This window comes from Acanthaster planci, linkage group LG14 (assembly GCF_054643075.1).
Source record: "Acanthaster planci isolate LZ-2023a linkage group LG14, COTS_SCS, whole genome shotgun sequence".
In the NCBI taxonomy this organism is placed as follows: Eukaryota; Metazoa; Echinodermata; class Asteroidea; order Valvatida; family Acanthasteridae; genus Acanthaster; species Acanthaster planci.
The window spans coordinates 8,644,793-8,668,307 of NC_141790.1; the positions used below are offsets into that span (position 1 = coordinate 8,644,793).

The 23,515-nt window shown below is 42.0% G+C and overlaps 1 protein-coding gene across 4 annotated transcripts in view; it reads left to right on the forward strand.

Annotated features, from left to right (window-relative positions):
* The first annotated feature begins 4,058 nt into the window (after positions 1–4,058).
* Positions 4,059–23,515, forward strand: part of LOC110980790 (diacylglycerol kinase delta-like) — a 137,816-nt gene continuing 118,359 nt past the window's right edge. For 2 of the 4 annotated variants that reach the window (XM_022237752.2, XM_022237753.2), the window contains exon 1: positions 4,059–4,500. In XM_022237752.2, the coding sequence (XP_022093444.2) occupies positions 4,282–4,500 (219 nt within the window). In that variant the 5' untranslated portion in view covers positions 4,059–4,281. The remainder of the gene's footprint in view (positions 4,501–23,515) is intronic. The other 2 variants (XM_022237751.2, XM_022237755.2) reach the window with 1 other exon arrangement.

Consider the following 23,515-nt stretch of genomic DNA (forward strand, 5'->3'; position numbering starts at 1 on the left):
ATGTGTTTGTTTCAGCTGATTTCCTTTTTTTTTTGCTATTCTTACTTGTTATGTTCACCATTGCCAGCGCCAGTACTCTTTATTTTCCATAAACAAACAGGGCAGTTTGGGAAATTTTGGAATGTAATATTCCAGTGGTGTTGATATTTTGGGAATTGGGTTCTGGCAGAACTTTGGAAAATTTGGCTCATTTATAGCACAATCCCAATAATCATCCGTCGCTGAAAATGACAACTTGTGTCTTTTTTAAGCGAGGGGAATAATGGGGGTAAACATATTTCAGGAAAGAAAACTAAAAAAGTGTTCTTTTTTCTCTCGCTATGTTAACTCTGAGCTAAATTTTTGATGATGATTTCCTTGACGGTTTCTCTTGGACCCAAATGCCTCTGAAGCTGTTTCTTAAAGAGAAGGGAAAACACTTCGCGGACATGTGGGAGTCCACAGGACGCCATCTATTCTATATTATGTGTATTTTTTGGTGCAGAGGTCCAGACCACGTATGTCGTGCATTATTGTGCATCAGCACTTCCACCTTCACTATATAGAACCGTGCTTTGTCGGTAAACGGGGCAAAGGTCTCTGTCGGGTGGGGGGACCTACCCTGGACAGTCTTTCACAGAAACACCCCCCCCCCTCCAATCCGTTACTACACGTTAACTGCCCACTACTTTATCATTCCAAGTGCAGCAGAGCTAATTTCGCGCGTTCCCCCGTTTCCTTCCCGTCTCCACGCAACTCTTTCCAAAGCTGTTTATTCTTTGACACCTCTACCGGGTATTACTCAGCTTCAAATGACCCACGCTGCCGCTCTGTTCCTTTGATATGCACTCGCTAATTATCCCATCTACTGCGCATTATCTGCAGCTTCTAATAGGCAATGTGTTATTGATTTGAACAGCTGCCAGGGCTGGGTAATAAAAAACAATCCACATTATTTAGATAAAAAAAAGTGTGGTTTTGAATATATTTCCTGTTCGTTGGGACGTTCAGGCCAAGTCCCCCCGGCCATGGCTCAGTGCTGTTACTGCATTCACTTCTGCCCCTGTCGCACCGTGCAGTGGGTGCCGCGGAGCAAATTTGTCCACAAGTTTTCAATATGCAGTGATTTAATCCCAGCCAAGTAAATGGAACACCATTTTTTGTGTTACAGTTTTAGCGAACAAGTTTCAGCTACTGCTGTTCCTCTTCTTGCTGACAGTTTTTTTATTTGTCCAAGAATAACTTAAGACGTCATTTTAATCACGTTTCCGTCCGTGGGCCGTCTTACTGTCCTGGAGTGCTCCGGCCAAGCTGACGGAGGACCAGCCCTCGAACAGAACCATCCCTTCATCGCGTATCGGTTAAAAAGGGCCGCATTGGTCGGGAGTGTTCAATTTGTTGGTAGCCATACGACCGAGACGAACATTTCCTTGTCGTTCGTAGACCAGGGAAGTGCAGTTCCGACCAAAGGAGCCGCCATGGTAAAGAACATAGCGCCCTCTCTTGGTCCAGTTCGAGGCCCATAGGGCGCGGGAAACTCTTTCCGTAACCTTTTTCAATCTGCAAAGAATTTTTAGGGAAAAAAAACTTGTATTTTGCCTTTTTCGTACAGTGGACAAACCCTTTAGTGCCTCCAGAAAATCATGGGCTTTAATCCCTGCAAATTTTATCCGAAACCTGAACCGACATCCTCGTATGGGGGAAAAGTCTAGTACATGTATATTGAATGATTTTTACCACATGGTGCATGTACAGACCTGAAGAACGTTTCCTAATCCACAAAATTTGAAGTTTAACCCTAACCCCCAGGGCGTGTGTAAAATCATATTGAAATCGGGCGATTTAAAACTGTCGGGGTTTATGCCACTTACGTTGACCGATTTTTTTTTGCGATGGCCCTCCGGAAAGGTAAAGTGTCTATCTTGCCTTTAATATGTTTGGTAATAAGCATTTTAAATTTTAAAAAATGAGGATGGAGTGTAACGCGCATTATGTTTTTTCGATTTAAAAATGATGGAGCTCTTCCCCACAAAAGGGGTACTTGGGACAGCCGTGTCTCCTTCCAATAATTATTCTCACCTACGAACCAGCGCTTGCAGCTAGAAGGGAGGCAACGCGGAGTCGACGACATGTACCACAAATGGACCGATTGACAAGACACTAAAACATGACATTCTGAAAAATCAGAATTATTTTTTTCTTAAAGAATATACTGCTTTGCAGGCAAATGCAACCTAATGGCAAGCCGGGGAATTCGGGCAAGGAATTTTAAAGCCTTTCCTGTAATGCATTTATAAGCCCCTACCCATCATGGGCAGCTTTTATCGTGTCCATTAATAGTTTAACCCGGGACCTTTTTGGGTTGGCAAATTGAGCAAGGTAAGAGACAGAAGCGTGTTGTTAGACGAATGCCCATAAACGCAGTTTGGCCACTGATGTCACACTGTAAAACAGTGTTTGATTTTGTTTCTGTCTTCCCTGAGTCCGTCCCTTGGTCCTTCCTTCCCTGGTTGCGTGGGAGCCACGGCCTCCAACAAAGGAGTACATGTCCATGTTTTTGAAAGGCAAAGACAGAAAGGTGATTTCTATTTTTGGAATATTTTATTCCCCTCCCCTAGCGTGCACAAAGCCCCTAAATTTAGCCTCACCCCTCAGAAAAGGCCACAATCGGTTACATTAAGAAATTTACAAATTGTGTGCTCCGTCCCAAAAGATTGGTTCTGGATCTGCCTTTGGTTCGTTGAGTTGCTTGATGTTGTTCGTTAGCGTGTCTTGTTTTGTTTGGTCCCTTTTTGGTGAAGCATGCCTTTAGAAGAAGCGCGTATTGCACCAACCAACAAAACCGACAATCTTTGTTGCGGGGGGGGGCGATCTTTGTGTGGGCGGGACCCTGCCGTCTGTATGCTTAGCAATGTTCACTCGTCTCCCTGCCTTGCTACGTCTCGGCAACATGTATTCATCTTATCATCCGACATAATCGACCTTGTCTGTTCATTAAATTATTTAATGGCCCGAAACATCCGCCGAATATACTGACTGACCTCCAAGCACTGTGACTGACGTCACTCCCTCATTTTTTTAAAGTGCAGTTTTTCCCCGTTGCCATAGCGACCTGCATCGTTCGATTACTCACTCGTGAAATTTAACCCCGAGCCGGGGAATTTTTGAGGGGACAGGGGGAAGGGAAATATAATTCTACCCTGTCGCATATTTTTTTCCCTGCAAACTGTCAGCGAGGCTAGCTGATTTATCGCTTTAATCGGGAGACAAAGGGATAATGTGATCGTAATTGCAACCCCAGCGTATAGCAATGAATTGTACTAGAAGACAGGAAATCACCAGTTTCACTTGATTGGTAATTGCAAGCGAAGGTTGGTTGTGTGGAATAAAGGTACATTTATTGTTTTAAAAAGTACCGTGTCTAAACAGCCACATTTTGGAAATATTCCTAGTTGCCTTTTTCATGGAAGGAGACGATTTCCTGCTTTCAGGCAGGACAAAATAATTGCAGTACTATATTAGGCAGGACCAAAACAACATGTTTATATACAGAGACCGAAAATATACAGAGAGACCGAAAATCTGATCCCTCCAGTAATTTGATTTCTAGCTCGCTCTGTCATTAGTACAACTAACAGTGAGTACTTTTATTGACGATCGATGGGGCATATGCATTTACGTTTTTTAAGACAACACAAAAGGACAATGCTTGTTTCTTGTTCAAGAACTGTGTGGTTTCCAACTAAAGTCGTCATGACTTTGAACTAAAGATTAATATGAATTTCTCTTCATCAGCTTAAAAATCCTTTGTCGGAAGATACAGATTTTCTGGATAAAAATCCAGCTGCTCATATATTCCTTTCCAGGCAGGAATCAGTTGACAGAATAGGAGATCGTGGTTGTCGCTATCTTCTAGGGAAAAGAGAGAGAGAAATGAGGACTTAACAACTTTACATCAATGCCACCGTCATTAGATTCTTTGGAATTGACAAACATCCGTGGGTGAGGAGAAAGCACGCCCCCATACAACGGTTTGTGCCATAGCCCTTTTACAAAGTTCGTCTTCTCAGAACAGACGTCGACTTTACTCAGAACTGTCTGCCACATGTCCTGTATGCTCACAACAAAACCAAACTTTGACATTAAGTCACGAAATTAATTTTTTTTGAGGGGCAAAAATCACGCTGGAATTTCATGAAGTAGGATTTGAAAATCAGAAAGTTAGAGTGAAGAAGCCAATTGTTAGCCGCAATTTGAGAAGTGGCAATATTCTGGAGGTGCTAAAAATAAAACAGCGAGCACATGTGTACACAAGTCGTACGTTACTACTTGGAGCATTGCATTATCATGGCGTCTTTGGATACGACGGATGGTGCTTCACCCTCCGTTTCGCCGGACCGTAGGACCAAAACCTCGGTGAAGAACACCTCCTTGGAGGAGTCCAGCGACAGTGAGGGAGAGATCGAACCTTCCAAGGCTTTCCACAGGCGGGTGTCCACTTCAAAGCAGATAAAACACAAGGTGAGAGCGCAGTTTCATTTTCCCGGTAGGCCTCATTGTATAAGTCATATGTTTTAGTAGTATTAGTACATGTAGTAGCGAGTTCGACAAAATTATTAGATCACGCCAGTGTGTAAAAATTCGATGATAAAACCCATGGTGAAAAGAGTAATCTCCAATATCTTACCTTTTACTTTGTGATCGTCTCGTAGCCAAGAAATTTCTCTTTCAAAATGTGTCATTAGTTTGGACTAAATTAACTGTCTAACACCCGAAAAATAAATCGGAAAGAACAATGAATGAGTTCGAGTCAGAGAGCTTGGTAGTCAGGCAGTAGCAGCTTCAGTGGAAAACACCTTTTGCAAATCAATCCTCCAAAACCTTTGTACTTTGAGTTCTTTTCCTCTTCCGGTAAATGCCCTCTATGTTGTTTTTATGCAATATTGTCATCAAAGAGCCTCTGAGCTTTCGACAACTGCTAAAGTTGTCCAAACGTCATATCATATACATGTAGGTCCCTAATTTCACCAATAATGTGTTAAAAGCACACTAGGCCTATTTAATGACTCCATGGGCTGTGTGCTCGTTCTCCACTTTGAACCAACATAGCACGGCAAGATTGTATCCACGAGAATGAGGTTGCGTTACTGTACTGGTGACTGTTGGTTTATATATATATCTGGAGTACTGGGACGGGACGGGAACCAGTTTCAGTGGACATGCGCCACATTATGAAACACAAATGTACAGATCGTCGGTGAAGAGAGGCGTATTAAGTAATTGATTGATTAATGCCATCATAATTTAATGGGTGTGATGATGACTTGTCAATTTTTCTGTAAGTCTTTTATTATCATTTTTTTGCTTATTAATTTGACAATGATGGTAATCTTTTTGTACCACTCAGCATTACTTTCCACAGAATGGTACAGATTTTGGTTAAATGTTTTACCCGGCCAGCCCAGACAAAAGTTTACCTACACTTTTATTTACATGTACTATACATATGTACATGTACTACAATTACAGTATGCCTACCAAGTACACTTTGCCATTGTGCAACAGAATATACATGTATGTAATTAACAAACAAAAGTCTGTTTCATTTAACACTTATCAGGGAAAAAAATGAAAATTTTATTTTCAGGTGCTGCTTTTGACATCCCACTGCCTAAGTCTGCAACATTGAAATAAGCTTTTACCTGGTGCATTGCTGTCTGTGGTTATTTTTTTGCAATTTGGTGTAAATTGCCCAAAGCCCCCTTGTATTTTTCCTTGCCACTTATTTCTTTTGTGCATGATTTGTCTTATAGGATCCATGACAAAATAACGGAACAAAAAACAAAAACAAACACAAAAGTATGAGTTTCCAAATACTTGTAAAGGAGACCATGAACTATTATGAAGTCCACTGTATTGCAGTTGTTCTGGGGGGTACACGTCAGCCTGTCACTGCCGTGAAATACAGAGGCCTTTATGGACCAATTTTGTACCCGGTAGAATTATTTCAAATTGATTGTGCGAGGAGAAATTTACACAGTTCCATTCAAAGTTGTATTTTGTTGGTCAAATTTAAAGGTAATGAATTACTTTAAACACAAGATGTCTTTTTCAACAAGCTTTCCAATGATACCATAGTTTTGTGGATACAACATAAAACTTTATTGCTACACCTGTAGTTTGAGTGATTGCCATGAATCTGCTGTACACTTCAAAACTGGCAGAGTGAAACTTTGTACCTTGCTCCAATTATATTGGAATGTCTCGATTACCTAATTTTAAAGGTAATGATCTGATTTCAAATGATACCAGGTTTGTTAGGTTCCCTTCAGAAACCCCAAATGTCATTGAACTCACTACCAGTGGATGAAGGGGCGAGGCAAGGTTGTGCAATGCCGAACGGTGTGGTGGGGAGATCAGAGTGTTGCTCACGGCACTATCCACGTTCTTTTGCAGTTTTTATTGCATTGCATCTAAAACGGGAAAAATTTGAACCTGAATTATACAGTTGGCAAGGCATCCATCAGGAAACATCACACCAACTTTGTTATTATTATTAATCATTTCTGGTTATGACACCAAGGATTCCTCAGAAAGTGCCCTAGGCACTGTAGCTCGCAAGGCTAAAGAATCCTGTAGAGAGGAAACAATGAGAAGCAGTTACAGTTTTAGAGGTGGGAGGAAGACCCCAGAGGAATACTCTGGGTAAAACCCTGAGAATCAGGTAGGGAGTGAAAGCCCAATCCACATGTCGACTGGGCCAAGATTTGAACCCACACCACAGAAGTGGAAGGTGAGGAAAGAACCTACGCCAGCCTGACTCCCCTAGAGTTATGAGTTTCTGCAGGTGGCCTGAATTGATGTGAATTTGTCCCAAACTGTGTGTGTAAAGCTCCCCCCTATTGTATTTTTTTTCATAATCTGCAAGGTCATTATGGTGTAAATTTTCCATGTAATTGCGCATGGATGTTCAGTGAAGCAGTCTTGAGTCTTGTGCAGATTTATTGTACTCCCTCCAAAGGCGATTATCCTATGGAGGGATTAATTCAAAGGCAAATCAACTCAGGTTGGAGACCAATAGATTTGCACAAGTGTCAAGATTGCGCTGAACATGGATAATTCAGGCCTAGCATTAGACCTGTTGAGTGCAATCTTTTCAAAGTATGTAACTTTTAGATTCCCGCTTGCAATTTGTAAATTTTGCACAACCACAGATATTGTCACCAAAAATTGCGCAAAGTGATAAAAATGATGTGGTACATGAATCACAGGCAACGGTCAATTTTGTAAGAGACTGACATTAACTACATGTTTTGCACAAATTTAATTTAAACTTGGGGTTGCACTAGGTTTGTGTACTGCATGTAAAGTGTGGCACGTAAATGTATACACTTACACTTACAGGGCACAAGGTACATGTACCTATTTGCTGTGACATGTCAAAGGAAGTTTCGCCTGTTACTTTCAAACTTTTTATTAAAAGTAATAGGCCTACATGTAATTATTTTTATATTGTGCATAACATGAACATGCATGCAAAAAGTACAAATCTTAAGGCACTTTACAGATTAAAACAGCAGGAATTATGATTCCATAAATATCATATCAATACAATTGAATTAATAATAATGTACGTGTACATGTACAAAATGTATCACAAATTCATAAGGAGAAAAAAAACAACACATTAAAGCATGAATATTGCCTCGTGAGAGCTACATGTACATGTATTAAATTCCCCTGTTGGCATTTAATTCAGAAGTTCCCTCTAATAAATCCCCAGAGTCATTAATTAGAAAAAAAACTCTCCAGTAAAAGGAGGATTCCCGACAAGTTGTTGTTTTATTGTTGTTAATAAGTTTATGTAAATTGTTGTTTTATTGTTGTAATTTTTTTGAATAACCTGACTGTTACTTCAAAATACAGCCAGTGTTTACTTGTACTTCTAGAGCGGTAAGGTATTAGAAACCTACATATAACAGATCGACGTACACAACTCGCTACAGCAAAGTATCTTCTATTGACTTACTCTGCCATCAAAAACATTTGTGCAACAAGATTTCAGACATCCTGTTTTGATGAGGTTAGATGTCTGCTTGGGAAGTCTGATTACCTTACATCTTATCAAAATGGTGACAATCACAAGTATTTTCTCATCTACACCAATATGGGGGATTCACAATAGTGCGCCTCCAAGAGTTTGCAATGCGTTGGCCAATCACAACGCGCGAAATATATACATGTACATACATACATGTACATGTAAAGGTACACACATGTACATGTACAAGTACTGCGTAGTCAGTGCGTGCACTTTTAAAACAAGTTGGAGAGTTTGGCCCAGTGGTTAGGGTCAGAGGGTAAGGTGTTTTAATTCAGCCACTGGCAATGAGTTGGAGCATTGGGCAAGTCATTTCACTCCTACAAGTGCACATGCTGGTACCATGTGCATGTTCATCCACTCTGTCAACGGTCAGGAGTTGACTATGGACAAGTTTGCGGTGACGCCATGTGGATATATTTCTCTTTTGTGAGTGTGTGTGTTTCTGAGAAGAAGTTGGAGAGTAACCGGCGATGGGCGAGCATTCCATCCAGATGCAACAGAAATATTCCCGCTCATTCCATGGCACTGAAACCAGGGATAAATGCCGGCCTGGTTGGCCAGGGTGGTTCTTGACGGACTCACACTCTCACCTGTTGTGTTCACTCGATGCTCTTGGTGCTCATCACCAAGGCAGAGCATTGAGAGGCATGAATGTCCTATCGGTGTTGCCAAGCAACATTCTCACCTCTGCAGATAACGAGTTCACACATTGCGCAAAGTCACGTCACTTCAACTTGTCCATGAAAATTTCATAATGTTTGGCTGCGTGGCAACATTGATGACGTAAACGTATGATCTCAGTGCGATTAAATTCATCTTGTTTTTAAACTGTTGACATTAACATTGCATAATACACATGTGTCCGAATATCAAAGGGAGCTTTTCCAACTGTGAATTCAGTGCATGATAAAAAAGTGATGGTACTTGCTGAAAGGGAAACCTAATTTCAAGGAACTGTCCATGGGGCTTCGCTAACAGTGATGTCACCGTTATCCATCTTACCGTTATTTGGCAAATTTGTGTGACACAAGGATTAATCATATTAATTAATGTGTCAAAGACAGAAACATTCCAAATGTCCGGCCCCTCCTTCCCTACCTCAACATTCCCTCCCTCCCCCCACCAATCACCACCCCGGCTCTGCACAGCTGCCTCCCTGTGCGTGTGCAGCCGAGCAATTTATTGCTTTCAGCAGCCCCGTGGACCGTGGAGGATGACCAGGCAGGACCAGCCTGGTGTGCCCAGCTGGTATTGAATTACAGTTCATAACCGCTACTGGAGAAGTACGTGCACCAGGTGTGTAGTCATGAATTTTTAGATGGAATTGAAGACGGTTTAACACTACGCTGGTACTAAATTGCAGCAGGGTGGCAAAACCCCAGCAACAAACGAACAAAAAAATGGAAGAAAGCAGCTACATGTATATACCATGTATGGCATTCGTACATGTACCGTATATATGGATTTCCCATATCTCAGTTTGTGTTCTCATCCTATGCCATTTGTTATAATTTACAAATTGAAGAGAATTTGAAGAGTAGGCCTATAGTATACATGTACGTGGATTTCATTTCATTCACTATAATCCTTGTTCAGGGTGTCAGGTGCAATCTCAAGTCTTGCCAAATGGCAGATACTGCATATGTGTAATCCTGAGTGATCAGCTTAAAAAAAAAAAAGAGGGGGCAAGCTTCGTATTTAGCACTCTATAAAAAGCTTTTACATGTACTGTACAAGTAGTAGCTGTCAAAAATATGCACAGTTGCTAAATCCTTGGCTTCTGTTGCTGGACCCTATGGTATGGTACATGTACAGTACATGCATAGAGTTTATGTGTTGCTGGCATCACCATGGTGTCTGACAGGCTGTCTTTCTTATTTCAGTTCAGTTACAATGAATGCACAGAAGGTTTACTCGAGTCTATCCCAGTGACAGAAAGGTTTTGCCCTCTGAGGACACACTGATGCATAACCTCTACCAGGAGTCCATTCAAGTCGTACTGTACATATCTAACACTTGATACTGTCCACTGCAAAAAAGCAAAACCAAAATAAAAAAAAAAGAACCTGGTTCACTAAACATTTGGTTGCATGAAGACAGACAACTTTGCCTCAGGGCACGCTAGAGACTAAGGGAGTAAGATGGATACATTGCAAATTTGAAGTGCGGAACCGGTACAAGCAGAAAAATTACTGGGAAATCATTCAGTATTTTCAGCCATAAACATGTACACGATGGACATGTACATACTAGAATTCATTAATGTACTGGTTGCAGTGTACGTGTATGTGCCTTTAAATTACTAATTTCCATTTTAGATTTGTATGTATGTACATGTGTACAAATACATTTACCAGTATGACAAGAGAGGCATTAATGTCCGGTTTATTTTGGGTGGGGGAGGGGTCCACTTTTGATAGCAGAAATACATTGGAAACACCGCTAACATGTATACATGTAGATACTTACTGGTACATGTTCATGTACTTGTACACACACATATATAATTATAACAAACACGTTAGTAGTGTTTCCAATATAATTCTGCTATCAAAAATATTGGCTTGGCAAAAGTGGGTTACCGACCAAACTGCCATGCACTGGTTATTTCTCTTGACCGGTTCCCACCAAATTTGCCATGCAGTATTCTGTTAACCACTTGCATCATACATGTTTGTAAAACACACAGTTTTCCGCATTTGTTCCACGCAGGATGTGTACACTTGTTTAAAAATTCTGTTTTCATTTCCAAGGTTGATGCATTAATGCATCCTGCTTGGTTGGGTCAAAAGCGTGTAAGACGGTCCTACACTCGGACACTGCTGCTAAGTGGACCCCTCCCCCACCCACAAATATCCACAGATTATTAATTAATGCCTTTCTTGAGTAATTGGAATTGAATTGAGGAGCCCACACCATACACAGCAGAACTACATGTAAGGGGATGAAAGACCTCCTTTGTTTGGGTAAGCCACTTTGCTAGGGAGCGAAACTACACTTACAAAAGAGATAAAGTTACTAAATCCCAACTACATGTAGCAGCTCCTTTGTCTCGAATCAATCTGCATATAACAACATGGCCATGGGTGATGCATATACGCTATGGACCTTTTGTATGTGAATCAGTTGACGTCTGGACATGGGCCACAACTTTTACCAGGACAGGTGAAAAACAGCTGAACATAAGAACTCCGGAAAAGAATGAAAATACTGATGCCTAAACTCAAAGAATTCTGCCTCCCAACATATTTTATACATGCCAGAAATAACTTGCGAAAAAACCCCGCCCCCAGCAGCTTTTTCAGGGGAAAAAAACAGACATTAACTGGTTATAGCAACTCTGTGGAATGATATCCAGCTGGTTCTCCTTTTGGTGGGTGCAGATGTATTGCATCATGTGCACGTACGGCGATACATGTTTTTCCAACAAAGGATGCACACGATTATCTTCAATTGAAATCAGCCATGTTGGACAGCATGTAATTTTTTTTTTCTACAAGGCCAGCTTTGCCATATTAGTGATTCCAAGTTTCTGCACAACAGTGACCGTGGACTATTTGATTGTCAATACTTTTGAACTAACTGACTTGTGCAGTTACGTGTGGATACCATTGCTTCGTGCTCTGCAGTTCAAGTAATGAAACTAGAAATTACCAGAGTGTTTTGTCGTTAAATAAACAACTTTATGGGGAGAATAGTGTAGCATGTGATGCACCTGATACCCAAATGAGATACAGTACACTTTACGTGGAAATACATGTACCCGTACCAAGTGCTGAATACCGTAGACTAACTTGAAGAGATGCCATTTCTGCGGTGGCACCGCGTGATTGGTTGAAGAGGGTATACAGTAGCTTACAGTACGTACGTGTATTGCTTATTGGGAGTGTGGTACTACCACATTATTGGATTCTATGTATGCGAGTGGTAAATTGAGTCTCTACCCATATGGCCACGGCACGTAGTCCCTACGTGTCTGTTTTGATTGGACAGATATTAAAAGTCCACAGTCAGAAAAAAAATGATGATGGAAAGCATTTATTTGCCGACATTTGGCAGTGGTGGACGGATGTGGGAATTTAAGATTCTGTTGTGATCTGTTTGTCTGCATAGGGTACTCTTTCAGTTGGAGGAAAATGACGTCCGGGGATCGTACATCAGTGACCTCTGATGTTGTGCAGATGATCCCTGGATAAAGTAGAAGACCGGATAATGCTTGTTGTCAATGTTGCACAAGTACATGTACAAGCCTTTGATAATCTGTTGACATTTACGTTGGTGGGTGGTGGGGGGGGAACGGCTTGAAGGGACAAAGGAAGAATGTTTAAAATCCTGAGTTTGAACTCAGCGTATTTTTGCTCCCTCTCCCCACTCTGGGACTCTGGAGAGAACTGATCGAGAGGGGTCAACCCCCCCCCCCCGAGCAACAGAGGTTACAAGATTCAGAGTGGATGGGAGAAGGCAGTCAGTAGAATGGCTGTCTGTTTTCCCGGAAGAGTTTGACAACAAATTTGCAGCATTTTAATGATCATCTGGGTACTGTACCTTAACTGCGTGTGTTCATTTCTTAAGCCTGGTTTCCATATGGTCGTTTGTAATGCAGACGGTCTGCAAGACGTCAAGACGCAGACAGTCACGGGACCGGGGAAAGATGCGACATGACGTCATTCCAAAATATTAAACAAAATGGCACCCGAAACTCAGAAAAATTTCGCCCAAAATGCCTTCAGTACGTGGCAATGTTTCCTCTCGAAGCCAAACTGATACTCTAGTTTGATGTACATGTACTTTGTTAATGGTCAGCTATTTTGTTGACAATTTGGGCTGCATATGCTAGTAATAAGGAGAAAATGGACAAAATGAGTGATACCAGTACTAAGCGAGAGAAACGTAGTTGTTTGCCCATCTTGCTAGTGTGCGTGTTTGTATAGGCCTACTCAATGACTCAATGCAGACAGTCCGCAAAGCTGAACCGGGCTCAACTTTGCCGATCCGTCTGGGGCTGGTTTGCGTTATTGGCGATACTTCTGCTTTACATATTTCCATATGTCTGCGTTGCAGTTTGCATCTTGATTGCGTTGCTCTCAGCATTTCTTATGTCGATATAGAAACCAGGCTTTACACATGGCCAAGCAACAGGTACATTGTACATGTGCGTGTACATGTACAGTGTACCGGTACCCTACCAGCATCATCACTACTTCCACAGGTACGAATGGTCGTGTATTCAGGCGAGTACAGTATATTACCCTGTACATGTATGTAGATGGCATTAGCGTGGGAACCAGCGTGCGAACCACCTGCGCGTGCTCCACTCATTTGCGCTACACATCCTGGTTCAAAATGACGTCACTCATTGGTACTCTGTACCTTGTATGTTTAGGCTAACGATTCAAAGTTCCAAGGTTCTTGAAGGATGGAGAAAAATGCTCTCAATGTACTTTTGAATTTACATGTACTCGTAGCCATATGAGGCATGCCTTACTCATGGGCTGCAACAGTGAGCCAGTTTAACGTTTTAAAAAGACAAGGTGGTTCAAGAGCAACTCAGATGAGGGAGCCGGCGTATGACTGCACTGATAAGGCAGCTTCGTGCATTCGTGTTGCTGTTCTTGAATGACCTCCGACTCACTTCATTTTGCTGTTGGCCTACGGAACTGGCTAGGTGCTCCATGTATACTGGTGAATTGACATGTAATCCTAAAAGCAAAATCAAACTTAGAACTCAAAATACATGTGTGGTATGTGGTTACTTAAGAGATGTGCCCAGCATCACTGTACTTGTACTGTAAATGGCATTATGATGGAACCCAAGCCCATTTAATATGCTGCCTACAGCCCCAATCCAGTTAAAAACCACAAAAACCACACAGCATAAAAAACCCATAAAGCTATTTACATGTACAGTGTCGTTGCACAATATTCCTAGTCGGCATACACTTGGTACCAATATTCCATAGGAATGCACCAGTACATAAATGATTCAAAGAGGAATCTACACTGTGAAATCCAAGTTTTTCGTTACCTGGCAATTTTTATTATGACATTTGCAATAATCTAGCCAACTGCAAGTTGCATCTTGGAATCATTTATACATGTACATGTACACATATATGTCTGTCACTTTGTTTCAGTGTCAAATAAGGGGTCTATAAAAAGTATATTATGTACATTTACGCATATAGTACCACGTGTACCGGTACCCCAATTCATAAGGTCTGTGTAACGTGTTGTGTGACTTATAAAAAAATTCACTGCTGGGTTCTCAGAAGAATTTTGTGACTAATATCCTGCCCTCCTGGAAATGGAGCATTTTTTGTCCCCGTAGCTGCTCCACCTCTTGGGTTGATGCAGGAGATAGCAGTCTCTCCATTATCACATCACATCCTTCTCCTTTCGCAGAGTTTTAGTAGCGATTTGCTCTCATCATTGCTTGTCATCACTCTTTCCGCTGGCAGCCCACTGGACTGCTTAGTTGTCCCCCCCCTCTTTTTGGTCATATCCACCGTTTACCCTGCTCCTGACGTTATCATGGCAGCATCATCATCGGTGCTATTCTCGTTAAGATGGTTTGTCTACCTGACGGAAGTTCCGCAGTTGCTGAGGATTTGTTTTAAAGGGGAGAGCAACTCTGTGTCTGGTTGAGAATGAGCCACGGGCTTATCAGTAGTGATTGTGGCTTCTATTATTGCTATTAATATTCTTCATACAAACCTAGGCCCCCCCCAAAATGGAATTTTCAATCTAACTGAATGGGGAATAAAGCCTCATGAATAATAAAGTGATACCAGAATGGAAAAATGTGACGTTTTGAAAGTGTTTTTCTTTCAATGTTTTGGGGAAAAACCAGCAAGTCCTTTTAAAGGAGGCGGAGTCTGCCAATTGATTGCTCCTTTTTCTAATTTACACATCTTATCATTTCCAATTGTGCTTCATACTGTGTAAAGAACAGTCAGAGCCCAGTTTCAAACTGATCAAGAGTTGGTCAGATTCTTGTATGTAAATGGATCTGAATGATTGCTTTATTAAGCAGTTGATATGGCTGCATCGTTGAAAATCACTAGTTCCTAAAATCTAAGCTCTTAAATTATTGGGAACATTTTCAGACCATTACAAGGATTAACCAAATAACATCAATTGTTTTGGGGGTTTCCGTGTGCCTCTTTGAGAGGGAAGAAGCTATGTAAAGTTTGCATGCATTTACACGTGTGTTCATCATGTGTTCACCATTTGTGTACAAGAACAATGTAGAAAGGTGTGTGGCAAGACTCGGGCGTGGCCATTACATGCTTCCACGCACCCAGCGGGTATGACTCAGAGCGTTGCCATAGTGATTTATGCACGCAGCGGCTCACACCCGTGAATTAAACACGTGCACTGCGTAGGGTTTCCTATGCCAAAACCCTAAGATCATAAAAAAAGAAACCCACTACGACCGAATTAGCTAATACATGTAGGCCATCAGACACAAACATGTTTATGAGAGCTATTCCTTTCTTGCTGAACGGAACTTGTTAATTAAAGTGATTGAACACATCCTGTGACAATTTGGATTCCCACTGCACTCAACTGTACACTGTACATGTACCTCACAAGAGAAAGAAAAGGACCACGAATAGAATTTTTTTTTTCAGTCCAAATAAAGAATGCCAAAGTTTGGTTGTGCTAATCCATGAGGGACACTAAATTTGGGAGATTCTAATTTGTATTTTGCACATTACTAAAATACAAAAGAACAAAATAAAGGTCATGCTTTGAATACGGTGCTTGTTACCTGCAGGGCAGGTTTCGTCCTTCGAGTTTTCCATAATATGTGCAAACTTTGTCCAACATGAGCTTTCACCAAATCAAGTTCTAATCCAACCAAGACCCCCCAGGCATGTTGGCCAAAAAATAAGCCTTCCTGAAACTGCCCATGCCAAGCGCTGTTCAAATGTGATCCATTCTGTGAAAATGAGTCTCAAGTAACCAGAGCCACTTTTTGAGTTTTCATTTGTATTTGAAAGAGCAAATTGAGCTTTTTGTTTTGGTGTGTAACTCAGTTTTGCATCCTGATGAAAGTGGATACTCCATGGTGACAAATGCTGTGGTTTCCTATTGATTTATTCTGTGCAAAATTATTCCAAAGGACTTTTTACTCCAAAGTGGCTCTGGCGACTTAAGACTTATTTTCACAGAGTGGGTCACATATGTGTTTTTTTAATACCAGTGACTCAGACCATTGCTTGTGTGGGATTATTCAAGATGCCAGAGATGTATTATTGTCACAACATCAAGTTACCCGACAGTAACCCCTGGGGCATTTCCAGCAAAGGGACCTTCACGAAACCACTCTGGTCAAACACTGATCACATTATTGGGCCATTGTCACATTCTTCAAGATGCCAAGCCTTGAGGCCCTGTGTATTAGGTAATTGAGGTAGACCCCTTCAGAGTATCAAAGTGAATACATACCGGTATGTCATGCTCACAAAATGTGTGTATGTAAAAGGCATTTGCGCAAGATCCAGCACGTGAACCAACATGCGCGCGTACACCATTCGTTTGTACGGCACTTCCTGATCCTACATGTAACTGACACTGTACGTAGTTTGGTAGTCTAGAATAGAGAATTCCAAATTGACACAAATCTGTTTGTACATGTGGGGTATTGTACTAAAAAAAAAGGTACCTGTACCATGGGAATACGCCCCCTTCCTCTTCACTGACAACAAAAAATATATTTCTCCCATCACTGACAGTGCACAAATCTTTCTTTAACATTCTCTTTCAATGGAATTTGCCCACATCATTTCCATTTGCAAACCTGTGAGTGGTTAAAAAAAAGATGAGCTACCCGTACACCATTAGAGGTGTGGGCGCTTGGAGTACACTTCAGTTTTAAGTACAAATTCTGTGTCCATTTTGTTTTTTGGAAATCATGGTTGAGGAGAATGGAAAGGCTGGCCACCGGGAAGTTCAAGACTCTGAGAGAGAAAAAATGTGTATTTTTAGACTGTTGATATAAGATTTCAGTCTAATGAGTTTGAGTTAACTGTTATTTTTTACAGTACTTCATTCTGGAATATGATCAGAAAAGTGTTTAACTTCCTCTACTGTGGATATTGAATTTTGCCCATGTGTAGATGTGCAGGCGTGGCATACATAGTGTGGACCTCTGGACAAAAGAAGTCCACATAATGTAGGGTGTGATGGTGTTGTGTGGATTCACACCCGTCCACACAATGTTTTCCCCTCTCTGAAAAGCAGTTTCAGAGGCATTTGGGGGGTCAAAGTGAGGAGGAACAGTCCAGGAAATCATCATAAAAATCCAGCTCGAAGGAGTTATCCTGGTTGGAGAAAAAGGAGTGTTTTCCTCGAGTACCCTTAACCGCAGGAGAGCAAAGGAAAGTCCACACTTTGCATGTAAAACAGGTGTGGTTGTACATGTACATATACATATACAGTATAAATCTACTGGTACATGTATGTAGCTTATTACTATTTACATGTATAAAAGCTATGGTAGTGTACCAGCATTGTTTTCAGCTTTGTTTAGTTTTTATGTATAAAATATTTCATTAAGTGAAATGATATTTAAGCAGAAACCTCATTTAATCTGTTTGTATTTGTGACAGCCATCTCTTTGGAAACAGAATTCAGTGATCAGAGCGTGTTTACATGGAAAGACCCTGTGAGTGCAGAACATCTTAAGAAGTTGCCAGTTTGGGCAAAATGGTAAACTCTAATATCAGGCCTTAATTTTCCATGGAGCTGCATATTAGCTGATAATAGCAGAAGACACTTAACAAAATGCATGTACAGTTGGGAACCAGCCACAAGCGGTGGTACCTGCACCAGTACTTTACACTGAATAACACCGCATGACATTTGGATGTAACCGGTTTCTGCTTAGCAGATACACAGTCTTGGCTTAGCAACTTCCTGTGCTCAGGAGTGTCCAATGCATTGGGCCTGCGATTGAGCACAGCATGGTCAGGGGAGAACAGCGAGCATAAGCACCATCGTCCCAACGTGGCCAGCTTCCCAAACCCGGAGGTTGCGTCACTTGGTCCACAGACTTGGAGGCTCCCTCCGACGCATTAGCCTAATTAATTTGCAGCAGGATGGGACAGGTGTTCACTCACTCGCTCACTCACACAGAGGAAAAAAAAGGCAACGATAGGAGTGCCGGCCTGAGAAGGAGATAAGCGGGAAGACACGAGGGAAGATAGTGGAATGGGGGTTGGGGAGTTGAAAGAGAACCTGGCTTGACATTTGGTGACTTCTTGGAGAAGAAAAATAACTTGGCGGTGTTTTCACGTGAGCTTTGTACAGCTGCCTGTCGGCTGCCGTTTGCTCCCATCGGGGGGGTGGTGAACTAATGGCCAGGCTGGTTTAGTTGCGTGGTGAATCCGTCGGGGAATCTGGAACGTTGGGCCTTGCACATGCACTTTTTTCTGCCTTAAACCGTTGAGCCAAAAGAGGCACACGCGGAAGAAGAAATATCATAAAGAAAGGGGGTACAAACCACCTTTTAAATTACTGCTGTGCCGAAAGGGGAACTCCTTTTTTGAGTTACAAAGTGCTTTGGGATGCTGCTTTGCAGTTGAGTGGGAGTGACGTAGGCGCTTTGAATGTCTCGAGCAAAGACCACGTGTAACAGCAGACAGCCACACTACATGTGCAGAGGTTTCAGAGTGTGTACACCAATCAGTTTCATTGTTCAAGGAAAAGAGTTGAAAAGGAGCACAATCAACCCACATGTAGGCCTACTTTCCTTGTCATGTGTTTGAATTCTCAGAAGGCACAAAAATAAAAAGGGAAAAAAAATGGGGGGGGCTTTTTTTCTGCAAGCTTGCATGTTCAAGGCTGCTCACAATTTCAACTCTAGTAAGTGAGAGAGTGTAAAGATTACACATACATGTACATGTACCATACATGCACCGTACATATCGTACCAGTACACGTACCTGCACAGGTGTGAATTGATTTAACCCATGATTTAAATTGCACTGTCCAATATTGTAACCCCTACATGTATGTTTTCAGTTCATTTTTTAATTCCACTGTAAATTCCATACATCTATTCTCTGCAAACGTCCAAATCTTTCAGTTGTACAGAAATGACAAGTCTTTCTGCGTAACATTGCAGCTCTGAGCATATTCTGTTGAGCGCACTTTGACTAAAACTACCGTACTCTCGGTTTGGGAAGAGGTGTGACCAGCAGGACCAGCTGCCTGTGAGGGAGAAACATAAATCAACTCAGAAAAAGAATAACCGATTTAAACATTTGGTTTGTGGTTGCAGTGTGCAGAATGGAAAGTTACCGTAATTTATGCACTGCTTAATTGTTGCAGAGTACATGCACTTCAGAGCAATGTGTGTTTCTTTAGCTGCAATGTGCCTAACCCATAATTCTAGCTTCTCTCAACCGCTGAATTCCCACAGTGTACAAAAGGCGTATTGATTTCTTCTCTGTCGCGCTTCAATTTTTCTTCCTCGTATACAAAAATGACAAGTTCCCGGAGTACCCCCAACCCCCCCTTCCCTTTTCTTCCGGACTGAACAACGTGATCGTGATGGCGTGTTCTTTAAAGGTCAAGATTGGCAGCTGATTCAATGAGCATTTGGTATTTTCTTTGGGCGACCTAGTGTTGGATACGAGTAAGTCTCTTTGAGCTGTATGTGTTTTCTTTCCCTCTGTGGATTTTTTTTTTTTTCATTTTTGTTGAGAATTCCGCCCACTCACTGCATCAAAATCCATCAATTATGTTTGGAGATGTCAAGCTGTGTTGATCAGTTTGGGTATTTTTTCTTTCAAGTACCCTGGCAAGTTGAATGTATACCGGTAGGATACGTGTACATGTACATGTAAGTCAACCCCCGCTGCAGTTCCAGGTGAAGAAAAACTGAAGACAGAGTGCAATTTGCACCACAGTGGTTTTTGAACAAATTCGCACCCCAGACCCTTTTTCTTCTGCGTCACGAATGCGCCAACACTTTTGCTGCACAGGTAAATTTGTAGATTTGTAGAAGTCGCGTATTTGGGCAGAAAGGGTGAGTAGTATACCAAGCCAACAAACTTTGCAAATTTATAACTGTGTATACATACATGTACAGGTAGCACCCACGAACATTGCACATTCACATACTTCTGAAATCATGTGTGCACATGTTACATTCAGGTGTACAAACAGAACTTCGTCTGTTAACAAGAAATTTGCTCAACCCCTCCCCCCCAAAAAAAACCCAGCAGTAACAACAAACAAATGAAACTAATAGAATAAACACATTGCTGTTGTCACAAAGTCTGAATTGACTTGTAATTTTGCCAAAGGCACGCAGCTCTTTCCAGAATTCTACAGTCTCTGTTATGGAGGACAGTATGTACTTGCATTTAGTTTTTAAAATGTTTTCAACCTCTCGCTGACTAGCTGTCCAGAAACGTCTGGCTTGGGCTGAACACGTCATGTATTATTTCAGCTGGTTCCAGGAATGATGAAGTTGGATTTATGTGTAATAGCACAAACAGTGTGGTCTGTACATGGACTTGTACACATTAATCTAGAGTTGGTGCACACGTATTTGCTCACACATGCTTGTTTCACATGCCTACTCTGAACATTCCTGTATTGACTCTGGTTAAGAAAACTCAGGCAAGAATGCTCCACCTTCTTCCACTAGGATACATACATGTACACCTCCGTCGAGCTGGATTTCTCCTGGACTATTCTTCATTTTACCAAAGAAAATCCTCTGTTGTGCAGAGGTCCACATCTTATGCTCACCCTGCTCTTTATTTGGGCCCTTCCAATAGACCTATCCAGTGAGCCCCACCCACTGCGCACGTGGTGACTTAACACGTGCTCTTCTCCAATGCAACACCACAGGTTCCAGCGGCGCGCATCATGCGCACTTGCAGGCTTGTCAGACTTCGTGCACACATGTTGGACATGCGAATACATCATGGCTGTGATTGGTCAGAATATAATGGGGCGGGGCGGGGCTTGATGGATCAGTCTGTTCTGCTGATCATTGAATTCTTTGTATGATTTCCCATTCCATCCTAGCGGACATCAGTTTCTGCACTAACCCTATAGAGTACCGAAGTGAAGATGTCGCTTGCAAATTATGGGTGTGGAAGGCATTAGCGCTAGAACCAGTGCGTGAACCAATACGTGTGCTTACTTCATTCGTTTGTACTGAACATGTACATGTATGTCCTGGTTCAAAATTATGTCACACTGTTATGCTCTATCAACAAAAGGAGCCTCCATTGCTAAGAAAATAGCCTTTCTCTTGGTCCAGCTCAACGCCTTAGGCCCTCTCCAGGTGAAATACATTGTACACGTAGTTCTGTTTCCTATTACAATTTTCACGGCATCTGAGAAAAGGGTAGCTTCATGTACATGTATCTATACATATAAAATTTCGTTGGCACTTTTTAAAACACTGATTCAGCTCTGCTGCTACACTGTAAGCGAAAAAGTAACAGTAAGAGCGATCGGATGGTGTTTGTTTCAAATGAAATGAGTCACACTTTAAAGGGCAACAGTTGCGTGCACAAAGACTGGTGAGTCTATCCGCTCCGAGCGGAACAAAAGAGGGAATGTTTTTTCGGTACTCACTGCATAGGCGTGTCATGATAACTAACTTATTCTGGCATGTATGGTCATTGCATACACGCAGAATGCATGCTTGTAGCCACCTGTCTTTCTTTCGCTGATTGGGGGTGCACTTCCGCTCGAGCTGGATTTAACCCTTGTACCTGTATAAAGGTCTTTCATGTGATGTAGAACGGCGGGCAAATGCATTTCAGGAAGCGTACCGTGTCCTTGGAGGCGCAAGAATGTTAGAATCTGTATTTCTGTTAGTAGTTTCACGTATGCCAGAATGTTGAGAGATTTCGAAAGGCGCGCGCTCGCCGATCTGTGTAAAGTGAACGTTGCTGTCAAAATCATGTGACTGAAAATCCTCTATACCTAAAATCGCCTAAAGTAAGCACATTTTCCCCGAAATTTCCCCCTCCCCTCAACTTTTTTTTAAAGCTTTACGGTAATGTAGTCAGGAAAGAGGAAGCACGGGGTGGGGGATTCCAATGCAAAATGCTTTCATACAATTACTGCATGTACAGTACATGGACGGTGCACACAAGCACAAATACCAATAACTGTACTGGTACACTTCCATTGCTTACAGGACGGGAAGATGCCAAGCATGCTAAAGTCCACACGCCGATTCGTGGATCTGGGGTTCCCCCCCCCATCAGGATGAGCAGTTTGACCCTATGAATTAATTACTTTAAGTCTTTCTTGTAGTACCCAGTACTTAGCGACTGATTCATTTTGAAACTTGAATTTTTTTCCACAGGCACGTATGTCTGGTTTCCACCCACTTGAAGCCTTGGGCTTGAAAGATACCCTTGCTCCATGCAGCCCACGCACTTGAAGCCAGTGATTATCAATCGTGCCTGTACATGTACATGTAAGAATCAATTAAGATGGTCCAATGGACTAGTACGGTAGTTGTACATGTACATGTATGTTGGGATTGCAGCAGTCCATGCCCATCCAGACAAACTGTGTGAATTTTTAATACTCGCATGGTAGGAATTAGTACGCCTACGCATGGAACCGGCTGTCACTGTGAATCTACAACCCATGGGCCTCAGGGTGCCGAGGCTGGTTCAGCCAAATGTTAGTTTTCTCCTCAGGGCACCTGCTAACCCCCCCTCCCCCTTTCCCACTGCAAGGATTTTTTTTTTCCAACGCCCACTGAAATTTCCACCCCCTCAGTAGCGGGTTGAGGTCTTGAGAGGACAGGTCTCTAAGTGTGCTTGAGTCTCCCCCCCCCACGTGCACTGTTTAAAAGAGGGTCTGTGGTCAAGTGTAATTTTTGCTCGGATTGGCCTGAATGGAAGCTTTAACCGTTATGGACTTATCAAGCAGAATTTGATATTAATTTGGCTTTGCATCGGGGTCGTAAATTTTATATTGGGTTTTGCCCTACATGTATTTATAGTGTGCTCTCAGTGTGGCACAAGACTTAGTGAAACCACCACAAGCAGGCGTGGGAAGGATTCGAATCCATGACTTCAAGCCAGCCATCTGATCCCAACAGAAGTTGCAATGATGTCTGCATCAGTAAACAAGAATTCATGGGTTTGAATTCCTTCCAAACAAGGTTGTGACGTTTTGCAAGTCTCGGACCACACTGAGCATACAGTGTGATTGTCGGTGTAATTTTTTTTTTGGTTTTTTCCATTTCCACAAATTGTCTACCGACACCCTACACTCAAATGCAGATTGCAGCAAGTCAGCCATGTTTTTGTCAACTGTAAACTTGAAAAATAACCCCTCCATGGCAACCTTTTGGTGGCGCACTATCACCTGTATTGTCCAGATCCCTTGGAATGAATCCTCAATTTTCACTTGAGTCACTAAAGCACA